This window comes from Lathyrus oleraceus, chromosome 5 (assembly GCF_024323335.1).
Source record: "Lathyrus oleraceus cultivar Zhongwan6 chromosome 5, CAAS_Psat_ZW6_1.0, whole genome shotgun sequence".
NCBI classification, from domain to species: Eukaryota; Viridiplantae; Streptophyta; class Magnoliopsida; order Fabales; family Fabaceae; genus Lathyrus; species Lathyrus oleraceus.
Genome location: NC_066583.1, coordinates 106,205,712 through 106,227,485, shown reverse-complemented (window position 1 = coordinate 106,227,485; position 21,774 = coordinate 106,205,712). Strand labels below are relative to the sequence as shown.

The following is a 21,774-nucleotide window of genomic DNA, read 5'->3' as shown; positions in this document are numbered from 1 at the left end:
AGCATTTCGAGCTTCAAGTAGCTTCATTTGGTGCTCTGCATGTTCTCTTTCATACGCGGTAATTCCCATAATAATATCCACCAATAGTGCCTCCTAACTCATGCAGGCTGCGAGTGTCCCTAAGTGCTATCCATACAAGGGAAGATTTGGAAAACTTAGCAGCTGCACTCTCCAGTCGCATCAATTTCCAAGACACCGGCATTTATGACTGCAATGGCTATGCAAGACCAACCAAAACCACCTGTCCAGCCTACTGCACCAGCAAATGCCCGACCTGTAATGCTGAATAACCAAACTTAACCTGCAAAGAATCAAACCAAATTCTCGTGACTTCAGTTGCATCCATACCCAGCTCAAAAAAAAACCAAAAACAATAAACAGAAAAACAAATCAAAACTGGCGTCAAATTCAGAGAGAGGAAAGAAGAATATGTAAAGCCAGCATTTGTCAAGTTTGAACCGGAACATAAGAAAGATGAAATCATTAACTTTGTAAGTAGTAAATTTGGGAGTCAACATGATCTTGCTCGTATGATCGTATTACATGGATACCCATTGACTTTGGTTGAACAAGTAGGATTCAAAGTCTTTGTGAAGAACCTCCAGCCTCTTTTCGAGTTCTTGCCAAATAGCAACGTAGAGATTTCTTGTATAGAAATCTGCAGGAGGGAGAAAGAGAAAGTGAATGAGATGATAAACAAATTATGTGGCAGGATCAATCTCTCCATTGAAATGTGGTCTTCGGCGGAAAATACATCATTTTTATGTCTATCTGCGCATTATATTGATGAGAAATGGACATTGCGGAAGGAAATTTTGAACTTTCTTACACTTGACTCTTCTTACGCGGAAGACTTGCTTCCAGAAGTGATTATCAAATGCCTTGATGAATGGGATATTGACTACAAGCTATTTACGTTGACTCTTGATGATTGTTCTGTTGACGATGACATCATTCTCCGAATCAAAGAGCGTGTTTCCGAGAAAAGGCCTTTCTTAAGTACTCGACAAATACTCGATGTGCGCTCTGCAGCACATCTCATAATTTCCATCGTTCAAGATGCCATGGATGCATTGCATGAGTTGATCCGTCTGCAGCAGCACCTGCTCAATCACTTGCCATGGGAACTTCTGGAATATCACCCTCTCCTATGGAAAAGCAAGCTGCAAATACCAGAAAGACATTCATCAAATTCCAAGACGAGTTAATAGAGACAACGGCGAATCCTGCTACCAAAATTGATGATGCGAAAACTATCACCACTTACCGGGTTGCTTACCGGGTTGCAAAATTTGGGGGAAAACCGTGCATCTCAACTGCCTTGTAGTTCTCGTGACTCTACGACAGTACGTTACAACAGCTTGCGCCAAAACAAGCCCACATCAATACCTGCAATGCAAGAAACGGGTCAGATGCAAGGGCAACATCAGATGCAATTTTCTCCACAATTTGAGCATAGAAAAAAGCAGATGGAGACAATTAGAGTGTAGGACAACGGCAACTTGTTTCTCTTGGCCGAACTCTATTGAAGCAGTCAAAAACACTTGTACGTGATGAAGCAACAATATCCGTCGACACTGCCACCGACGATCTTATCTAGAAGATTTTTTCGAACAGACTTCAAAACCTGCAACAAACAACAAAGAGCAGACATGTTAAAATCCACAACCGTTGGTTGTTTTGGATGCTGTGTGAAACCCACACCAATTATTGCTGTTGATGAGCCTGCCAAAGGACTAAAAAAATTCAGGGGCAGAGTACGAGAAAAACAACCACTTCGGATGGATTTTGGAGTTCAAGTCCTTGTGATTTGGATAACAGCACCATTCAATCTCAACGAAGTATATCCTCTGTCAGTACATTAAATCAAATTCTATATCAAAGCAATGGAACTTCTACTGCAGGCACCGACCCTGAATTTGTAAACCAAGGTCTCCTTCATTAGAATCAAAGCAGGCATCAGTGGGTTGGACGCAGCCTGTCTGAGAAGCAAAACCAGGAAAATATCAGCATATCCTGTGGAGGCAGAGATAAACAAATTTCAGGAAGAGCTCACACAGGAAAGGAAGAAAACAGCTTCGCAACGGCAACAAAAGACCAGTCGAGCGAAACATTGTTTCAAGCATTAGACAGTGAGAAAGACATACAACAGAGAAATTTTGTGCAGCAATTGATGGATTCTCTACCTGACCCCTCGTGCGAAATCAACTGAGAATTGCTCTTCTTGGAGCCCTCTTTGGTGTTTGCAAAACGCCCAAATTCGAAGAAGCGACTGGGTTCGGCTGGCATTTTGTCCGGGTTATGTGGGAATAACATTCATCAAGGTCCTAAAGTTGCCTTCCAAGACCTGCATAATGAAAAACCATAACAGTCATTGAATGAAGAAGCTCAATGCTCAATTTACTGCAGTAACAAAAGATTAACAGCCAAACAGTTAAAATTCGAAAATCCCAAAACGGCATAGAGACAAAACAGAGAGAAAAAGCGTGAGTTCAGCATACCTTTTCCAAAACCAAACATCCAAATAGGCCGATCCAAGCTGAGCGCCCTAAAGGATTCTGCAGTTTGCCCCTTTTATCTGAGGAATCAGTTCAAAACCCTAAACAGGGTGAATATAAAAGGACCTAATCAGAAAAATAATGGGGGACGATTTGGAAAAACAAAAAAACCTAGATAGAGGAGCGGCGACCACAACGAAAACCCTAGTTCTAACCACCAAAAGAAAAAACCTAATCCAAATAACGGACACGATAAACAGAAAAGGGACGAACCTGGTTGCAATCAACGGCGGAGAACTTTGAAACCTAACGAAGGGAGCCCATTGCAAGCTCGCTGCTACCGCCGAATCACCACCAAAGGTGAGCTTTCGCCTTGGATTTTTTTCCTTTTAAACTTTTTTTTCTTTTCCGCCTTTGCGTGGGAGATATCGATTGAGTGAGAGAGGTACGGTTGAGAGAGCTATTTCAGAAGCAAAGTTTGAAAAAACAATTTTGGGTGGAGTTTGTGAGAGAGGCGCGATGGAGAGAGGGTTTCGGTGAGAAGAGCGTGAAGTCGAGAGCGAGGGAGATTTGAGGAGAATGAGGAAACAGGAGAGAATCTTCGTGAATGGATTTTGAGTGTTTCAAGGAATGTTTCGTTCCCAATTTTCTTTTAATTACTTTTAAGAAAATAGCATTTACCTTTGATATTCCTTGTTATTAATTTTAAGTATTGATAATGTTGTTTAGTGCACCTTTTAATTTCTCTTTGGAAACCCAACAGCCAGCGGCTGGGTTCCTTTGATAATCCAACAGACTTTTATTATTATTATTTTAGTTTCCTTTTTTATTTTTATTTTTATTCCAATCTAACATGGTTTATATATTTAAGTTGTTATTTAAATGATAACTAGTTATGAGTGGCCTGGTGGAGAGGAGTGACTTCTAGATCTTTAGGGTAGCGGGTTCAATACTCCTAGGTGTAGTTTTTCTTTCTTTTATTATATTTAGGTTTTATTATTCATATTTCTTTTTTATTTATTGTTGTTTAATAATATGATTTGTTTTTTTAATTGCATCCTTCATTCAAAAACCATTTTTAAACTATAAAAATCATGCTTTTCTCGATTTAATATCGAGCCCATTTTCACACCCTTGTAAGTCGATTGCTTTTAAGCATCGCCATTAACCTCACATGGCTTACTCTTGGGCCTTCTTACAATGAGCTTTTAAGCAACATCAGCTTTACTTCCAATAGTTTCAAACCTCGGTACCTTAATTATTTTAATCTAATATTCAAAAATCATTTTCTAAATAAAACGTGAAGAAAAAGGTTACCTGGATGGAATGTCCAGTCGTAATCCCGAATATTAGGCTCAAGCTGTAAGAGCTTGCAAGCCATGAATATTCGTCTTCACTTCCACACTCTAATATTCAAATCATTTTTTCTAAATAAAAATTGGAAGAAAAAGGTTACCTGGATGGAATGTCCAGTCGTAATCCCGAATATTAGGCTCAAGCTGTAAGAGCTTGTAAGCCGTTAATATTCGTCTTCTCTTTAATATTCAAATCATTTTCCAAATAAAATGTGAAGAAAAAGGTTACCTGGATGGAATGTCCAGTCGTAATCCCGAATATTAGGCTCAAGCTGTAAGAGCTTGCAAGCCATGAATATTCGTCTTCACTTCCACACCCTAATATTCAAAAATCATTTTCTTAATAAGGTTGGAAGAAAAAGATTACCTGGAGGGAATATCCAGTCGTAATCCCGAATATTAGGCTCAAGCTGTAAGAGCTTGCAAGTCATAAATGTTCGTCTTCTCTCAAAATATTCAAATCACTTTTCTAAATAAAAGTTGGAAGAAAAAGGTTACCTGGATGGAATGTCCAGTCGTAATCCCGAATATTAGGCTCAAGCTGTAAGAGCTTGTAAGTCATAAATATTCGTCTTCTCGCCAAAATATCCGTAAATACCTCAAATCACCTTCTAAATAAAGCGTGAAGAAAAAGATTACCTGGACGTAATATCCAGTCGTAATCCCGAATATTAGGCTCAAGCTGTAAGAGCTTGTAAGCCATAAATATTCGTCTTCTCTCAAAAACACTTGTAATCATCTCAAATCTTTTTCTAAATAAAGCGTGGAAGAAAAAGATTACCTGGATGTAATATCCAGTCGTAATCCCGAATATTAGGCTCAAGCTGTAAGAGCTTGCAAGCCATAAATATTCGTCTTCCCTCCAAAACATTCATAAATATTCAAATCATTTTCTTAGCAATATTGGAAAGAAACAGACTGCCTGGGTGGAGTGTCCAGACGTAGTCCCGAGTACTAGACCCAAGCTGTAAGAGCTTGTGGGTCACAAGTACTCGTCTTTCAAACTTCAAAATACCTAATTCCTACCTTAATACTTTTTCAATAAAGATGGAAATGGAACATGGTGTATACCATGCACTCCTGAGGCTAGGATTCGAGATGTATATCTCGCCCATCCAAGTTCTCGCCATCACTCAAAATACATCCAACCAATCAAACTTTTTCTCGCCGCCGTGCGATTAATCAAAACCCCTTTTAAATGAAAGATATATTGTCTTAAGTGATACAAAACAATGTTTCGGCCACGATTGTTGAGTAGAGTTAAATGACGCTTTTCCGAATGTAGATCTATAAATCCGTTCGATGTGTGGTATGCGTCCACTCCTCATCTGTTTTGGGTAAAACGATGTTTTTGTCGATTAATACAATATAGCTTTCGCTAAAATCGACCAACAAACAAACATTTTTCTACCCAGAACTACGTAAGCCTTGACTTCTCTATTGAGATACGTAGGAGCAGGATTTGTAAATCTTGTCAGGCCCACTAATAAAAAACTTAGGTTTAGTCCTTCGTTAAAAAAATCCAAAAACATTTCTTCTCTCTTCTATTCTTTCTTTCCCACCTAATAATTCGAAAAGCCTAATATTTTAACTAACACTAATGCACACAACTGACCTAATGGTTCCCGTTGAGTACAACGGACGTGAGGGGTGCTAATACCTTTGCTTGTTGTAATTTATATGCAATATCCAAGATGAATGCACCAAATTCCAAGTAAACTGTGCATCTATCACATGACTACAGGAAACAACTGCACTTGGTGTCACTTTGGCAACTAGCTCAAATAACATTCTGAGTGATTTTAGCATGGATAAAACAGGACTTCCTCCAGCATTTTCAAAGCTCTCAACGAGATCACCAAAAATGCATCTCAGAGTGTCATCTGAGAAGAAAGTGTAGTTTTCTTCCGAATGAATCCCATTTTTGAGAGCATGAGAAAGAACTGACAGCAACGATTCAGGCATGCCCACTTAATATCCAACAAAATAGCCCTTCGAGATCTTGCCAAAATTCCGGGTCCTAGGAGATCATTTGGCGCTCACGAAAAAGGAGTACCATATTAGAGGAATAAAATCATGAGGACTAAATGATGAATGAAATGATGATACGAATATCAGGGTCAAAATCAGGGTGTGACACATTCCAATAATTTTCTCTATTGTTTGCTTCAATCGGTGTCACTTTTGTCTGTCTTATCTCTCAACTTTCAGCTTTATAAAAATTTATTAACTCAATTTATATCTTACACGTAAAAATACTCAGCCTATACTTTTTCAATTTCATAAAAGATGTACTTGTTATCCTAGTGAAATATGCATTATGTGGAATGTTGTAGTAGAGTCACTTGTTATGTCTTGATAAAAAGTTTGACGCTTTTTAGGCCTTTCTGTCAAAAGCTTTTGTGACAAATTAACATTTCTTAGAGTTTTGTGGCAAGAGACTTTAGGACAGCTTCCGCCATTGAAATGGATTTACATATATAGATGGTTAATGTCTCATTAGTCATTTTGGGTTCATGCATTTCATAACACACACACACACACACACACACATATATATATATATATATATATATATATATATATATATATATATATATATATATATATATATAATACAAAAAAAACTTTTAATTATAGTTTTTTTGGTGAAGTGTTTTGTGCTATTTTATGACATTTTCTTATGGTGAACATGATTCAACGTGCATATGGAATTTGACCCTTACAATTAACATTTTAGGTACTCAAGAAAAAATGCATGATTGAATGTGTTGCTTGAAGGGCGTATGGAAGAAAAATAAGATTTTTGCAAATTAGCACTTTATTTAATAATTGGTCGTTGTGTTATACTATTTTACTTCACTTATTGTTAACATTTGAACTCGATTAGAAATGCGGATACTGATTTTCTTTCGCTAGCAATTTGTCGAACCATTGCTCAATTTTATTAAATCTACATTTTTTTCCGAATTTTATTTCAGTTTTCATTATAAGTATTCCATTTTATAAAAAAAACAGTCCATTTTAATAGTAAATTCTAAATAATATCTTGGAGAAAGTATGAGATGTTACAAGAACCACCAAGAGATACCAAGTATGCGTCAAAAAAAAATTTATGATATAATTATATAAAGTTGAATGGTAAACTCTCCATCAAAGATAGACGAATGAGGTTTGGTTTTATAAATGTTAGTAAATGTTATTTCTGTGAGAATTGTGAATCCATGATCCATCTCTTTTTTGCTTGTGATGCTCTTAACCATATTTGGAGAGACATTCTAATGTGGATGGGCATTAGAAGAAATCTTTATATTTGGAATAGAGAGAAAATGTGGATGATAAAAGAAACAAAGATAAAAGTTTGGAAGTGGCATATTTTGAAAATAGCTATAGCGGAAGCAGTTTATGAGATTTGGAGAAGTAGGAATGAGAAGATATTTTCACAAAGAGATAAGAACCCATATTTAAAAGATAAGATAATACGAAATATTGTAGCGAGATGTACATTGCATAGAGAGTTAGAAAACCATGTGAATACAATTCATCCTTGAATATAATAGGTCTTGTTTTGGTTGATACCTGGATCCATTGGATTGATTTTTGTAATGACTGTTTTTTTATAATGACAATTTAATGCTTTTATTGAGAAAAAAAAAGTTATATATAATTTTAGTTTTTTAATATTGTACAACTTTACCAATGTTCATAATTATTAATAGTTGTTCAGTAGTTTTATGGATAATTAGTCCATTTTTTAATTATATACAAATATACTAAGTTATCTTGTGAATAAATCACAACTTCTTTAAATTACTTAAATTTATTTTTGTAATTTTAATTTCTAATTCTAGATATTATTTGAAAATTTTAATACTTTATGAAATTGAAAATTATGTTTTTTAGAAAATATTGTTATTGTTAAAAAACTATTAAAAAATTGTTTGTATTTTTTTATGATAATCGGAATTGGATGTGTGTTGCTAATATGATTTTTTTAGGAGTACAAACATAAGATGGCTAGCTAATATGTAATGAAGATAAGATCTTTTAGCCAACTGTTATTTTATATTTTACAAAAGAAACTTTCACAATAGAAAATGACAATTCATAATTTATAACCGAAAGACCAATTTAAGTTATGGAGGAAAGTTAATTATAGACCCAAATATCTATCTTAGCAAATTGGATAGATTTTATACATGGCTTACAAATAAACTAAAAATAGGATAATAAAATAATAAATTGTGCCTATAAAAACCTGTTGATTTTAAACAATACACAATAATATTTTTTTGGAGAACAAAACAATATGTTTAATCCCAGGATTGGGCTCTTTTTTATTGTATGTTCATTTTTGTTGTGTGCTTTCTCATTTGCAACAACGGTTGAATATGATACAAATGCCATTATCATCAATGGAGAACGACGAATAATAATATCTGGTGCAATCCACTACCCACGCAGCACTTCCCAAATGTGGCCAGATCTTATTAAGAAAGCAAAAGATGGTGGTCTTGATGCCATCGAAACATATATATTTTGGGACCTTCACGAACCTATTCGCCGCCAATATGATTTTTCTGAAAATCTAGACTTCATCAAGTTTCTAAAAAATGTTCATGAAGAAGGTCTTTATGTTGTGCTTCGAATTGGTCCTTATGTTTGTGCTGAATGGAACTATGGAGGTTTCCCAATGTGGTTACACAACTTGCCAGGGATTCAACTAAGGACTGACAATGTAGTTTTTAAGGAGGAAATGAAAATATTCACAACAAAGATTGTGACCTTGTGCAAAGAAGCTGGATTGTTTGCACCACAAGGGGGGCCAATTATTTTAGCTCAAATTGAGAATGAATATGGAGATGTCATAACTAATTATGGAGAAGATGGGAATGCATACATTAAATGGTGTGCCCAGATGGCTTTAGCTCAAAATGTCGGCGTCCCATGGATCATGTGCAAGCAAAACAATGCTCCATCACCTATTATCAACACATGCAATGGTTATTATTGTGATAATTTCAAGCCAAACAATCCTAAAAGCCCCAAAATGTTTACAGAGAATTGGGTTGGCTGGTTCCAAAAATGGGGTGAAAGGAAGCCACACAGAACTGCTGAAGATGTAGCATTTTCAGTTGCACGTTTTTTTCAAAACGGTGGTGTCCTCCAAAACTACTACATGTACCATGGAGGAACAAATTTTGGAAGAACTGCGGGTGGTCCATATATTATTACAGCATATGACTATGATGCACCACTTGATGAATATGGTAACTTGAACCAACCAAAATGGGGACATCTTAAAAAACTCCATGCCGCCATAAAGTTAGGAGAGAAGGTTCTCACTAATGGAACGGTTACAGAGAAGCAATATGGAGATTCAGTATATTTGACTACATATGCAAATAATGCCACTGGAGAAAAATTTTGTTTTTTGAGTAATTCACATAATTCTAAGGATGTTGAAGTTGATCTACAACAAGATGGAAAATACCATGTGCCTTCTTGGTCAGTGTCTATTCTCCAAGATTGCAACAAGGAAGTTTTCAACACTGCAAAGGTTGATGCACAAACAAATGTTTATGTGAAGAAACTATCTAAAGAATTAGGAAACTCACTCATCTGGACATGGGCATCTGACCCTGTGGAAGACACCTTACAAGCAATAGGTACATTTAACGCGTCTCAACTTTTAGAGCAAAAGAGTGTTACCGTTGATGCTAGTGATTATTTGTGGTACATGACCAAGGTTTTCATCAATGAAACATCCACTTGGAGTAATGCAACTTTGCAAGTGAACACATCAGGCCATGTTCTTCATGCCTATGTTAATGGACAATATATTGGCCCACAGTGGGGAACATATGATAACCTTCGTTTTACATATGAAAAAATCGTTTCGTTAAAACAAGGTACCAACATTATAAGTTTACTAAGTGGTACAGTTGGTCATGCGCATTATGGTGCATCTTTTGATATGAAAGAAACTGGTATTGTTGGGGGTCCTGTGAAACTCATTGCAACCAGTTCAGGTAATACTATGGATTTATCAAAATCTAGTTGGTCATACAAGGTTGGATTAAACGGTGAGGCTAGAAGGTTCTATGATTCTAAAATTAAAAATGGAGTTCAATGGAACATAAACAATGTTGTTATAGGAAAACCATTGACTTGGTACAAGACTACTTTTAAGACCCCTGAAGGTAAAGACTCTGTAGTCTTGGATTTCATAGGCCTTACAAAAGGACATGCATGGGTTAATGGTCAAAGTATTGGAAGGTATTGGCCTACAATGGTAGCTGACAAAAATGGATGTGATATTAAATGTGATTATAGAGGAAATTATGGAGCTGATAAATGTTTGAGTGGCTGTGGAGAACCATCTCAGAGGTTTTACCATGTGCCAAGGTCATTCTTAAATAATGACACAAAAAGTAACACGTTGGTTTTGTTTGAGGAAATGGGTGGAAGCCCTTTTAATGTGTCTGTTCAAACAGTTGCAATTGATTTTATATGTGCAAGAACAGATTATGGAAAAACCTTAGAACTAAAATGCCCTGATGGAAAAACTATTTCAAAAATCCAGTTTGCGAGCTATGGAGATCCACAAGGAAATTGTGGATCATTTCAAGTAGGTGAATGGGAATCACGCCATAGTGTGGCAGTGGTCGAAAAAGCATGTGGTGGAAAACAATTATGTTCAATTAACGTGACAAGTTCCATATTTGGAATAACTAAAGGTGGCGTAAATGGCCAGCTAGCTGTGCAACTCCTATGTGATGGCTCTAATCCTGAAGATAATCGTGTACAAATGGTGCACGTGTAGTTCTATATTATAATTTGTCTCCATGTTAGCACATTCTATAATGTGTGACATATATTTCTTTATGTTATATTTTTCTGTTGGGCTCCACTTTTTATTTTTAAAATTTCAATTTTTTACTTATGCTACAACCTTAGTCATCATAGTTTCATTTTCTTACTTTAGACTAGACAAATAAACAAAAAAAGTATAAATAACTATTATTATCTTAGAAAACAAATTAGGAGTGTACAAATCCTATGTGATGACTTTGATGATGGGCTTTGATTATGTTCAGGTGCACTCTTATATCTTTTATATTTTCCTATGCCACGTCATAATTTTTTTATGTGACGATCTTTAGAATTATATTCTTTAGTGCAGTTCCTCTTTTCTCTTTTATTTCTATCTCACATTTTTTTATTCACTTCCATGATTTAAAATCATAATTAAATTATGCAATTAGATGTCATAAAAATCTATAACTCCAATTATAAACTTAATTCTACAAAATTTCTCCCACTTCCACTAATATTTTAAAATATTTATGAAAGAAAAATAAAATTTTAAGATTAAGTAAGTAAATTCATTAAAATATTTCAAATAAAATATAATGTAAAGTTAGAAAAAATTACTAAAATCAACCAAAAAATTAAATTAATAATATATAAAATAAAACCTATTTAATAATAATTCAAATAGATGAATAACTTGTTTGAACATATTTATCCCATAGGAAGAAGATTATAAGAAGTAAAATCAAGGTCATAAATGTTGAATAAATTAAAAGAGTTCTATGACCGTAAAAACGCACAAAATAAAACACGTTTAATTTGGAAGTTGTTTAATATGATATACAAAGACGATGACTCAATGCCAGAGAATATGAATGTGTTAAGACTATTAAGAGTTACATAGAAGCTAGTGATATTAAATTGGATGATGAGTTGAATTTTTATTATTGATTTTGTTAATGATAATAGAAATGATGATGATAATGTAAATCATACGCATGCACATGCCGATGTAACTAGTTGATGATGTAACTAACATCCATAACATAAATAACTTAACTCTAAGTTAGTTACACTATAGTTGGTTAGTTAGTTGAAGATTACTTCATATATAAGCAAAACAATGCTCATGTAACTGATTAAGATTAACCAATACATTGGTTCTACTTTTCTCATCGTTGCATGCATGTTAGCCTTTCTTTCTTCTTCTCCAAGCCATAGCCAAAAGCTTGTCATTTCCATGGCATGATTTGCATAGAGTCCATCTTCACATGGTATCATCGACCTGTGATTCTTTTCTGGTTGACTTATCATCAAATTTTCAAATTCAATAGCTATTTTTTCCCACAACATGGCCTTTACAATTTCGTTCATATGAAAAAATGAATAAATTATGATTATAATGTTTAGATTAATTTTAATTTAATACATTTAATTTATATACGAATATATGAATAAGCAAGTATGAGTAGTTAAAATCTTACTCTTATAGCCTTAACTCAAGTCTGAGAATTTTTGTAGGTTTTCCTTGTGAGTAAATGTGTTTTTAATGTCCAAGAGAATGAAGCACTCCAATTATGTTTGAAAAGAAACATAAATATAGTTATATAATACAATTTATATTGTTATAGGGTAACTTATGTATAATACTACCAGAAAGAACATTGTTATCTCCAACTCGTTCTAAAATTGTTTCTATGGTAACAAATTCAAAATAATAGTGTGGAGTTGTGGAGTATGAGTCTTGAATATTTATGACATAAGTCGTTCCCAAAAAAACATGCATTTTTAAGCCTTTGATTGGTTTGTATGTTTCATTTACCCGAAGTTTTTTTTATATTTTTTATGGTATATAAATTTTTCTCTTGTATCATTTCTCTAAATTGTGGTATAAGCTATTTGGCTTTCGTTACATGTAAAGGAGTTCCCTGAAGAAAAAAAATAGCAATAAAATATTAAAATCAATTAACTTATAACGAAAAGTAATAATGTTAAATTTTTTGAATATAAAAGTATATTTTGTGAACAATAAACACAATATTTTAGATAAAAAATTATTACCTCTTCGTCTAACAAAATCATTTCTACGAATGGATATATAGTGAATATGGTCGATGTTAAGAAAGTTCTCCTATGACCTTTCTTATGACTGAAGCGTATATATTTTCCTATGTTTATTATTTTAATCGGCTCAATGAATGAAAGGGTGATGATAATAAATGAATATTATATGCAAGGGTAAACCACTAAATATGAAATGGAAATCCAATTAATTCTTAATTATAACAAAATTAAAATTGTCAATAATTAAATAGGTAAGTAATTCAAGTCCATCAATTTATTGATTATGTTTAATGATTTAAAAAAAAGTTTATTCTATTTATTGTCATTAAATCATATGTTAAATTCCTAAAAAAAATAGTAGACATATTCGGGTTTACATATCCTTTGTGATAAATTAACGTTTTTTTATACCTTTGTGGCAGGAGTCTTTATGACCGCTTCCCCGTTTAAATGAGTTAACATATCTGGGTTGTCAATGTCTCAGTAGTGGTTTTGGTTTCATTGTATTTCATATATATATATATATATATATATATATATATATATATATATATATATATATATATATATATATATATATATACAAAAAATTTAATTATATTTTTCTTAATGAAGTGTTTTGTGATATTTTATGATATTTTGTTATAGTCAACATGATTCAATGTGTATATGGAATTTGACCCGTACAATTAACATTTTAGATACTCTAGGTGAAATTTATGATTGAATGTGTTGCTCGAAGTGCGTAAGGGAAAAAACATGATTTTTGCAAATTAACACTTTATTTAATTATTGGTCGTTATGGTACACTATTTTACTTGATTTTCTTCCGTTAGAGATTTTTCCAACTGTTGCTCAAATTTATTAAGTCTACCTTTTTTTCTTGAATTTTATTTCAGTTATCATTATAAGTATTCCATTTTAGAAATAAAAAAGCAGTCGCATTTTAATAGTATATTCTGAACAATATCTTGCGGAAAGTATGGGATGTTACAAGAATCACCAAGAGATACCAAATATATGTCAAATATTTTCTTATGATATAATTATATATAGCGAAATGGTATGCTCCCCACCAATCATAAACCGATGAGTTTTGGTTTTATAAGTGATAGTAAACTAGTATACGACCTGCGTGATGCGCTGGTTGTAAAGAAGGTTGTGCATATGGTAAAAATAAGTCTTTGAAATAAAATAAAATTTTATTTATGATATATATTAATTTTTTTATAAAAACTCGCATTAGCGGTTTCATGGAACACTTTCAATATTATCTTGAACATGTGATTAACTTGTGCCCTAAGGGCACATGTTAAGTAGTCTAAAAATGGAAAGTTTGTGTTGGAAAAACAATGAAAAAATTATTTATCAATTTTTAATAAAAACAATGCACATTTTTCAAAAAAAAAAGTTTATACATTCAACTTTTAACATTTCGGCATTACCTTATATTAATAATAATTTTTTTAATAAGATGGTTTATGATTGCAAATGTCTAACCTTTATTTAGAGTATTTGGAAGGTGGTTCAGACGAAGGACACCTAAATTCATGGCATTCTTGGTGATGTTTCTTCATACATTTTTCACATCCAATGTAATGCCATCCAAACCTATCGTCAATTTCATTTATAGTTACTGAAATTGTGAAGAAAACTTCCTATATTTAAAAGTTTAAAAAATTTGGTAAGTAAAATAACATAATTGTATTTACAAAATATTTTTTAATTAAAATGTATAGTGTACCTTAATATCTGACTCTCATGTCATTGCCATTACATTTTGTAGTGTAGTTCTATTTTGAGTCATTATCTTTTGAGGTGACATATTTTAAAACTCAATGATAGGAATCTCCTTTATTTCTAGCTAAGTATTTGATGGAGTGTATAGTTTATACAGAATAAAAACACAATTAATAAATATTAGTAACCAAATAAAGTATAATCAATGGGTACACTAATTTTTTAAAATTCTGAATTTTCTAGATTGATGTAAATCTGAATAGTTGAAGTTGAGTTGATCGAGCGGTGGATCAAAAATTTAAGTTTATTAGTGAAAATGGTAATACTTCTGAGTGAATATAATATATATAAGATTTAAATATATAGTTACCTCTAAACACATTCACTATTGTAGAGGTGATTGCAACTATGGTCATTTTTTTTATTGACTTATCATCAAATTTTCAAATTCAATAGCTATTCTTCCCACAACATGGCCTTTACAATTTCATTCATATGTATAAATGAATAAATTATTATTATAATGTTTAGATTAATTTTAATTTAATACACTTAATTTATATACGACTATATGAATAAGCAAATATGGGTAGTTAAAATCTTACTCTTGTAGCCTTAACTCAAGTCTGAGAATTTTTGTAGGTTTTCCTTATGAGTAAATGTGTTCTTAATGTCCAAGAGAATGAAGCGCTCCAATCATGTCTGAAAAGAAACCTGAATATAGTTATATAATATAATTTATATTGTTGTAGGGTAACTTATGTATAATACTACCAGAAAGAACATTGTTGTCTCCAACTCTTTCTAAAATTGTTTCTATGGTGACAATTTCAAAATAATAGTGTGGAATTGTGGAGTATGAGTCTTGAATATTTATGACATAAGTCGTTCCTAAAAAACATGCATTTTTAAGCCTTTGATTGGTTTGTATGTTTCATTTACATGAAGTATTTTTTATATTTTGTTATGGTATATGAATTTCTCTCTTCTATCATGTCTCTAAGTCGTGGTATAAGCTATTTGGCTTTTGTTACATGTAAAGGAGTTCCCTGAAGAAAAAAATATATAGCAATAAAATATTAGAATCAATTATTTTATAAAGAAAAAATAATAATGTTAAATATTTTGAATATAAAAGTATATTTTGCTAACAATAAACACAATATTTTAAATAACAAGTTATTACCTTTTCATCTAACAAAATTATTTCTACTAATGTTTGTTCTTTTTTATTTCGCACATTATAAACGTTCCACAATCAAACGACTCTGACTCAGAGTAAGCAATCATTATCATTTATGATCGATGTTAAGATAGTTGCTATGGTGTGGTATTAAAAAAAGTTAAGAGATTGTTGTTTATATACAACAATGCGTTCCTATGACTTTTCTTAAGACTGAAGCGTATACATTTTCCTATGTTTATTATTTTAATCGGCTCAATGAATGAAATTGTGATAATAATAAAGGAATATTCTATGCAAGGGTTAACCACTAAATATGAAATTGAAATCCAATTAATTCTTAACTATAACAAAATTAAAATTGTCAATAATTAAATAGGTAAGTAATTTAAGTCCATCAATTTATTGATTATCTTTAATGATTTAAAAAAAAGTTTATTTTATTTATTATCATTAATTCATGCGTTAAATTCTTACAAAAAAAGTAGATATATTCGGGTTTATATATCCTTTGTGATAAATTAAAGTTTTTTAGACCTTTGTGCCAGCAAATTTTTACCTCATACCCCTATATTTATCCTTACACCCTTACAAATTTTATCCTTATATATTTTTAACTAATTTATTTATTTATTTTTTAAAATAATAATAATTTTTTTTGTATACCGGGAGACTTTACAAAAGAGTACCGGTAGTTATTTTTCAAATTTTTTTTAATATTTTTTTTGTATACCGGAAGACTTTGCCAAAGAGTTCCGATAGTTAATTTTTGTGTACCGGAGGACTTGGCAAAAGAGTTCCCGTAGTCATTTTTCAAGCATTTTTTAAAATATTAAAGTCCCAGTAGTCATTTTATTATGTGTTGTTAATATTTAGGATAAAATCTTATATGTAATTTTTTTTTAATGTTTATAAGTAAAATAATTTATTTATTATTCACATTCATATTTCAATTTTTAATAAAAAAATTAATAATACAAAATTAAATCATTTATTATATTCATTATTTAGTTTTTATCACATTTTTTAATGATGAAATTAACTTTTATGACATCAATTTTTTCAATAATTTTTTACAATTATTTATGACATTTTTGTGCTCATAAATAATATTTTATTTATACTTTTTTTGAAAAATAATATAGTAAATTAAAATGATAATATTAATGGTTAAAATGAAGTGTAGTGTAATTGTTTCATCATAACTCCAATTAAAGTTTTTATTAAATCTTTATTGGTAATAAATATTTCAATTTAGTTCAAAAATGAAATTGATAACTTTCTATTATCGTTAGGAAATAAATAGATGTAAATTTGATGTTATTTTATTATTTATTAATAAAAATTAAAAATTAAGTTAAATTACATATGGATAATCAAAAGTATAATGTAATAGAATTCAATGAGTTTTTAAATTTTCAGTAATAATGTTAATAATATAAAATTTAAATATTTATTATATTCATTATTTAATTTAATTGAGAACAACTTTAAATATAATTTATTGTAAATATTTTATCATTCGTTTTTTTTAATGATGACATTATATTTTATGACATTAATGTTTTCAATAACTTTTTATAATGATTTGTGATGTTTTTGTCTTCAAAGTAGTCGGCCATCCCCTATTATTAGTGACAGATAAAATTTATTTTTTATTACAGAATAAAATTAATTTTTGTTGATTCAAATTAAATGGTGATAAATCAATTTTAATAAATACTGTTTATGAAAAAAAATTGTAGTAAAATTTGTTTTTATTTAATATTTATCTTAGTAACTTTTTTATACCCTTGTAATGCTATTAATATTAGAATTAATGATTAATATATATAATACATTATACATATTTCATATGCCTTTAACTATTAAAGGTGTTAAATTTAATTCTCATAATAATAAAAAACATTCATAATAATCTAAAAGACATTTAATATCTATGTTTATTATTTCTAATTTAACATTAAATATTTTGATTACCAATAATAATAAATTTAGTTAATTATTAACTTGAATAACATGTGGTAGAAAGTGATCTCTTTCAATTATTTCCATATCGATTGTTTCCTATGTTATATTTAAAATAAATTATTATAATATTATTAGTAGGTAGGTAAATATTTCATTCTGGTAATTTTTTACTTTGGCCATTTGTGATACTATTAATATTTGGCATAAAAATGTAATATGTGTTATATTTTTTAAAAAATTTAGTGAAATAAAAATAGAATTATGCAAGAAAGGAAAACCAAAATTGATTTGTCTTGTACCTATGTAGTTTGTGAAGAAGGTGCATATAGCATGTTCTTGACAACATTAAATTCCTATACAAAAAAAGCAAATTGTACCAAATCAAACTCTACAAGAAAACAAGCATACTCTTTAAGATAATAATCTAAGCTAAAAGAACAACAACTTCATCATTATCCATATTTTTCAACAATGGAATTCCAAAAATTAAAGTATTAGGAAGGGTTAACAACGATAAATCAGTTTTAATCCATTTCAAACCACCTTTTCCGAAGATCTTAATAATTGTGGTTAAGAAAGCAAATGCAAGAAGTTTCTAAATGAAATTAACATACATGGATTTTAAACTCATTTTATTGATATTGTTTGATGAAACTACTTGGAATGAAAGAAGAGGGATTGAAAACGTTGCAACAAATTTGTTTATTCCCTAACATTGTTCTTTTCTGAAGATTTTGAATCATTTCATAATATTGGAGAAATCTAAAGTAGAATTCTGCAAGAACAACAATCCAGTCGGAGAAATCCAGAATAGAATTTTGCAAGAAAACATTCCAAAATCTATTTTTCCATAACGGTGGGAAGATGAAAATCTAATCGTGATGGAAGAAATCCAAAATATAATCCTGCAATAACAACCACACACATAACTAATTATGCAACACTAATCCAAAATCGAGAAATGTAATTAGAGAAATTCAAAATCAACTTTGCAAGAACAGAATGACTTCCTGAGATATTTGCAACAGGAGTAGTGATTACTTTGATTACTCTCTTATTCTACTGAGAAGTACTTGAAACCATTTTCTTTAAGGTACAAAATTATAAGTTTCTCTCCATTTCTCTGAGTTTTGCCACTCCTAGCCTGGTTTTGGAGAAATTAGAGAGGGAGAAAATGGATTTTAGTATGGAAAGAGTCAAAGAATATCATATGGGGTGTTGGCAAATAGTGGTATTTTGATTAGTGGTTTAGTAAAAGTTGTACACATGATCTAATCGAATGATGTGGATTATTTTTTAAGAAGTTAAGGTTAGGTGTTTGTTGCATTGGTTTTAATAGATATAAATAGAAATTGAATTTTGTTTTGAATATTATAATGTAAATATACATACCGGTACTCGACAAATTAGAATATTTAGTAACGTAATATAAATATTAGTTAGGGTCATTGCCTTGGTCTTGTTGACTGTCCACTACCATATAAAATGCTTACTTGTGCACTGTTAGAAAATTCGGTAAAATTAAATGGATCCAGGACTGAATCGTGATTGAGAATCACTTTCCTTAAAAGTATTTCAAGCACTCTTTTATTATGTCTTAGAGTTGGAAAATGCAAGAACACTCAGGATAATGTCAGCCTTATTTCGAGTCTGCACAAGACAAGTGAAGAACCCGAAATGCAAGGAAGGTTTTCTGGAATTTGGAAGAGAAATTCGTTTTTAGTTCTTTTTTTATTTTTTTGAATAGAATCATATATTTATAGGAGATATGGATGTTGTTTCAAAAGTTTGCAACCTTTGATGAAACAACACCATTTCACCATAAAACACAATGTTTCATATATGACACTATTTCATGAAAAGATATGAAAATTGAATTCAAAATTCGAACAAAACAATAACTAAAAAATTGAATTCAAATCATTAAATGCTATTTAACTCTTTTGTCATTTTGGAACTAATATTGCAAAACAATTTCCAACAATCCCCCACTAGTTCTAATAATGACAAAAATCATTCCAGATAGTGAAATATAAAAAGTGTTAATACAGTTAGGTATCTTTCGATTTTAAACTTAACCTTAGTGAGGATAACGCAGAGTTTAATCGGAATGTTTGGTAGCAAAGCTTTTAAACCATTAATCCATGGGATCAGACCGGCGTTACCTTACACACACTCTTTAAAGGTTCTTCCTTTACATATCTCGCTTAGCACTTATTTATGGCCATATGCTATCCTTTTCATGAATTTTTTCATGAGAGAAACTCCAACTCTCACTTTGAGACGGCACCATCTCAAAATTCACATAGGTGAGGTTCATATAGCATCCTTTCCAATAGATACTCTTCTTCGTTAATGAACTTCATTAAGAGGTTTTGGAAACCTCAACCCTCAATTCAACACAGTCAACCTTATTTCCCAAATTCTTGACTTACATCCAATTCAACGACTTGTTGTTACCCATTGAATCTTGAAGTTAATGTTTTGTTAACATAAGATTGGGTTGCTGCCGCTGTCGGAACCTTTATTTAAGGAGTTTCAACCCCATTCCTCTCGAGGTTGTTCGTACTAAGTCTCTGGCCAGTGGCTTAGTAAACGGATCTGCTAAGTTATAGCATGTTCGTATGTAGGTGAGTGAAATGATTCCATCCTTAATCAATTTTCTTACGAACGAATGTCTAAGTCCTATATGTCTAGACTTTCCATTATACACTTCGCTGAATGCTCTTGCTAATGTGGCTTGGCTATCGCAATGTATCATCACTTTTGAGACATTGTCTTTAGCCAATGGAACTTCCAACAGAAGATCCCTCAACCATTCCGCTTCTTGACCGGCGGAAGCGAGAGCCACAAACTCTGATTCCATGGTCGAAAGTGTAATGCATGTTTGTTTCTTGCTCTTCCAAGAAATTGCTCCACCAGCAAGTGTAAATATCCATCCAGTTGTAGATTTATGGTCTCTAATATTAGATATCCAACTCGCATCAGTGTATCCTTCTAATATGGCAGGGAACCTTCCATAGTGAAGACCAAGGTCCTTGGTTTTCAGTAGATAGCCAAAAATCCTTGTAATTGCCTTCCAATGTTCATTACTTGGATTACTAGTAAATCGACTCATTTTACTGACTGCAAATGATATGTCGGGTCTGGTACATTGCATTAGGTACATTAGACACCCTATTGCACTTGCATATTCCAATTGAGCCACTGATCTTCCATTATTCTTTTGAAGTTTGTTGGCATGATCAAATGGAGTGGTTACTTCCTTAAAGTTTAGATGTTTAAACTTATCAAGCATTTTCTCAATATAGTGGGTTTGACTAAGTTCATAACCCCCACTATTTCGCTTAACCTTAATCCCTAAAATTGTGTCAACAAGTCCAAGATCTTTCATCTTGAAAGTGGATGTTAGAAACTTCTTTGTTTCTAAGATTCCTTTTAAATCATTACTAATGATCAACATATCGTCGATATAGAGACAAAGGAATATTACAGTGGTTTTGCACGTCTTTGTGTATAAACACTTGTCACAAGAATTAGGAATAAATCCATTTGAGAGTATTACAGAGTCAAATTTTTGATGCCACTGTTTTGGTGCTTGTTTTAGTCCGTATAAGGATTTGACAAGTTTACACACCTTTTGTTCATTTCCAGGAAGCAGGTAGCCTTCCGGTTGTTCCATGTAGATTTCCTCATCGAGATCTCCATTTAGGAACGCTGTTTTAACATCCATCTGATGGATTATAAGATCATTCAAAGATGCTAAGGCAAACAACAATCTAATAGTAGTTGTTCTTGCTACTGGTGCGTATGTGTCGAAGTAATCTATGCCTTCTTTCTGTCTAAATCCCTTTGCCACTAATCTGGCTTTATAAGTGTTTAGAGTACCATCGCTATGGTATTTCTTCTTAAACACCCACTTGCATCCAATGGGCCTTGATCCCTTAGGTAAGTCAACAAGTTCCCAAGTGTGGTTTGATACAATTGAATCCATTTCATCTTGGATAGCATCTTTCCAAAAAGTGGAGTCCCTTGAAGTTATTGCTTCCTTATAAGTTTTTTGGATCATCTTCCACTTGAAGAATAATCGGAATGCGTTGAACAAAGTTCTTACAATTTCCCTCAACAAGATAAAAGGAAATAGATT

At 31.7% G+C, this 21,774-nt stretch overlaps 1 protein-coding gene across 1 annotated transcript; it reads left to right on the top strand.

Annotated features, from left to right (window-relative positions):
- The first annotated feature begins 7,983 nt into the window (after positions 1-7,983).
- Positions 7,984-10,679, top strand: LOC127079037 (beta-galactosidase-like). The gene is made up of 2 exons (XM_051019451.1): positions 7,984-10,332; positions 10,414-10,679. Exons 1-2 carry the CDS (start codon positions 8,163-8,165, stop codon positions 10,677-10,679), a joined length of 2,436 nt encoding a protein of 811 aa, XP_050875408.1. The 5' UTR covers positions 7,984-8,162.
- The last annotated feature ends 11,095 nt before the right edge of the window (positions 10,680-21,774 follow it).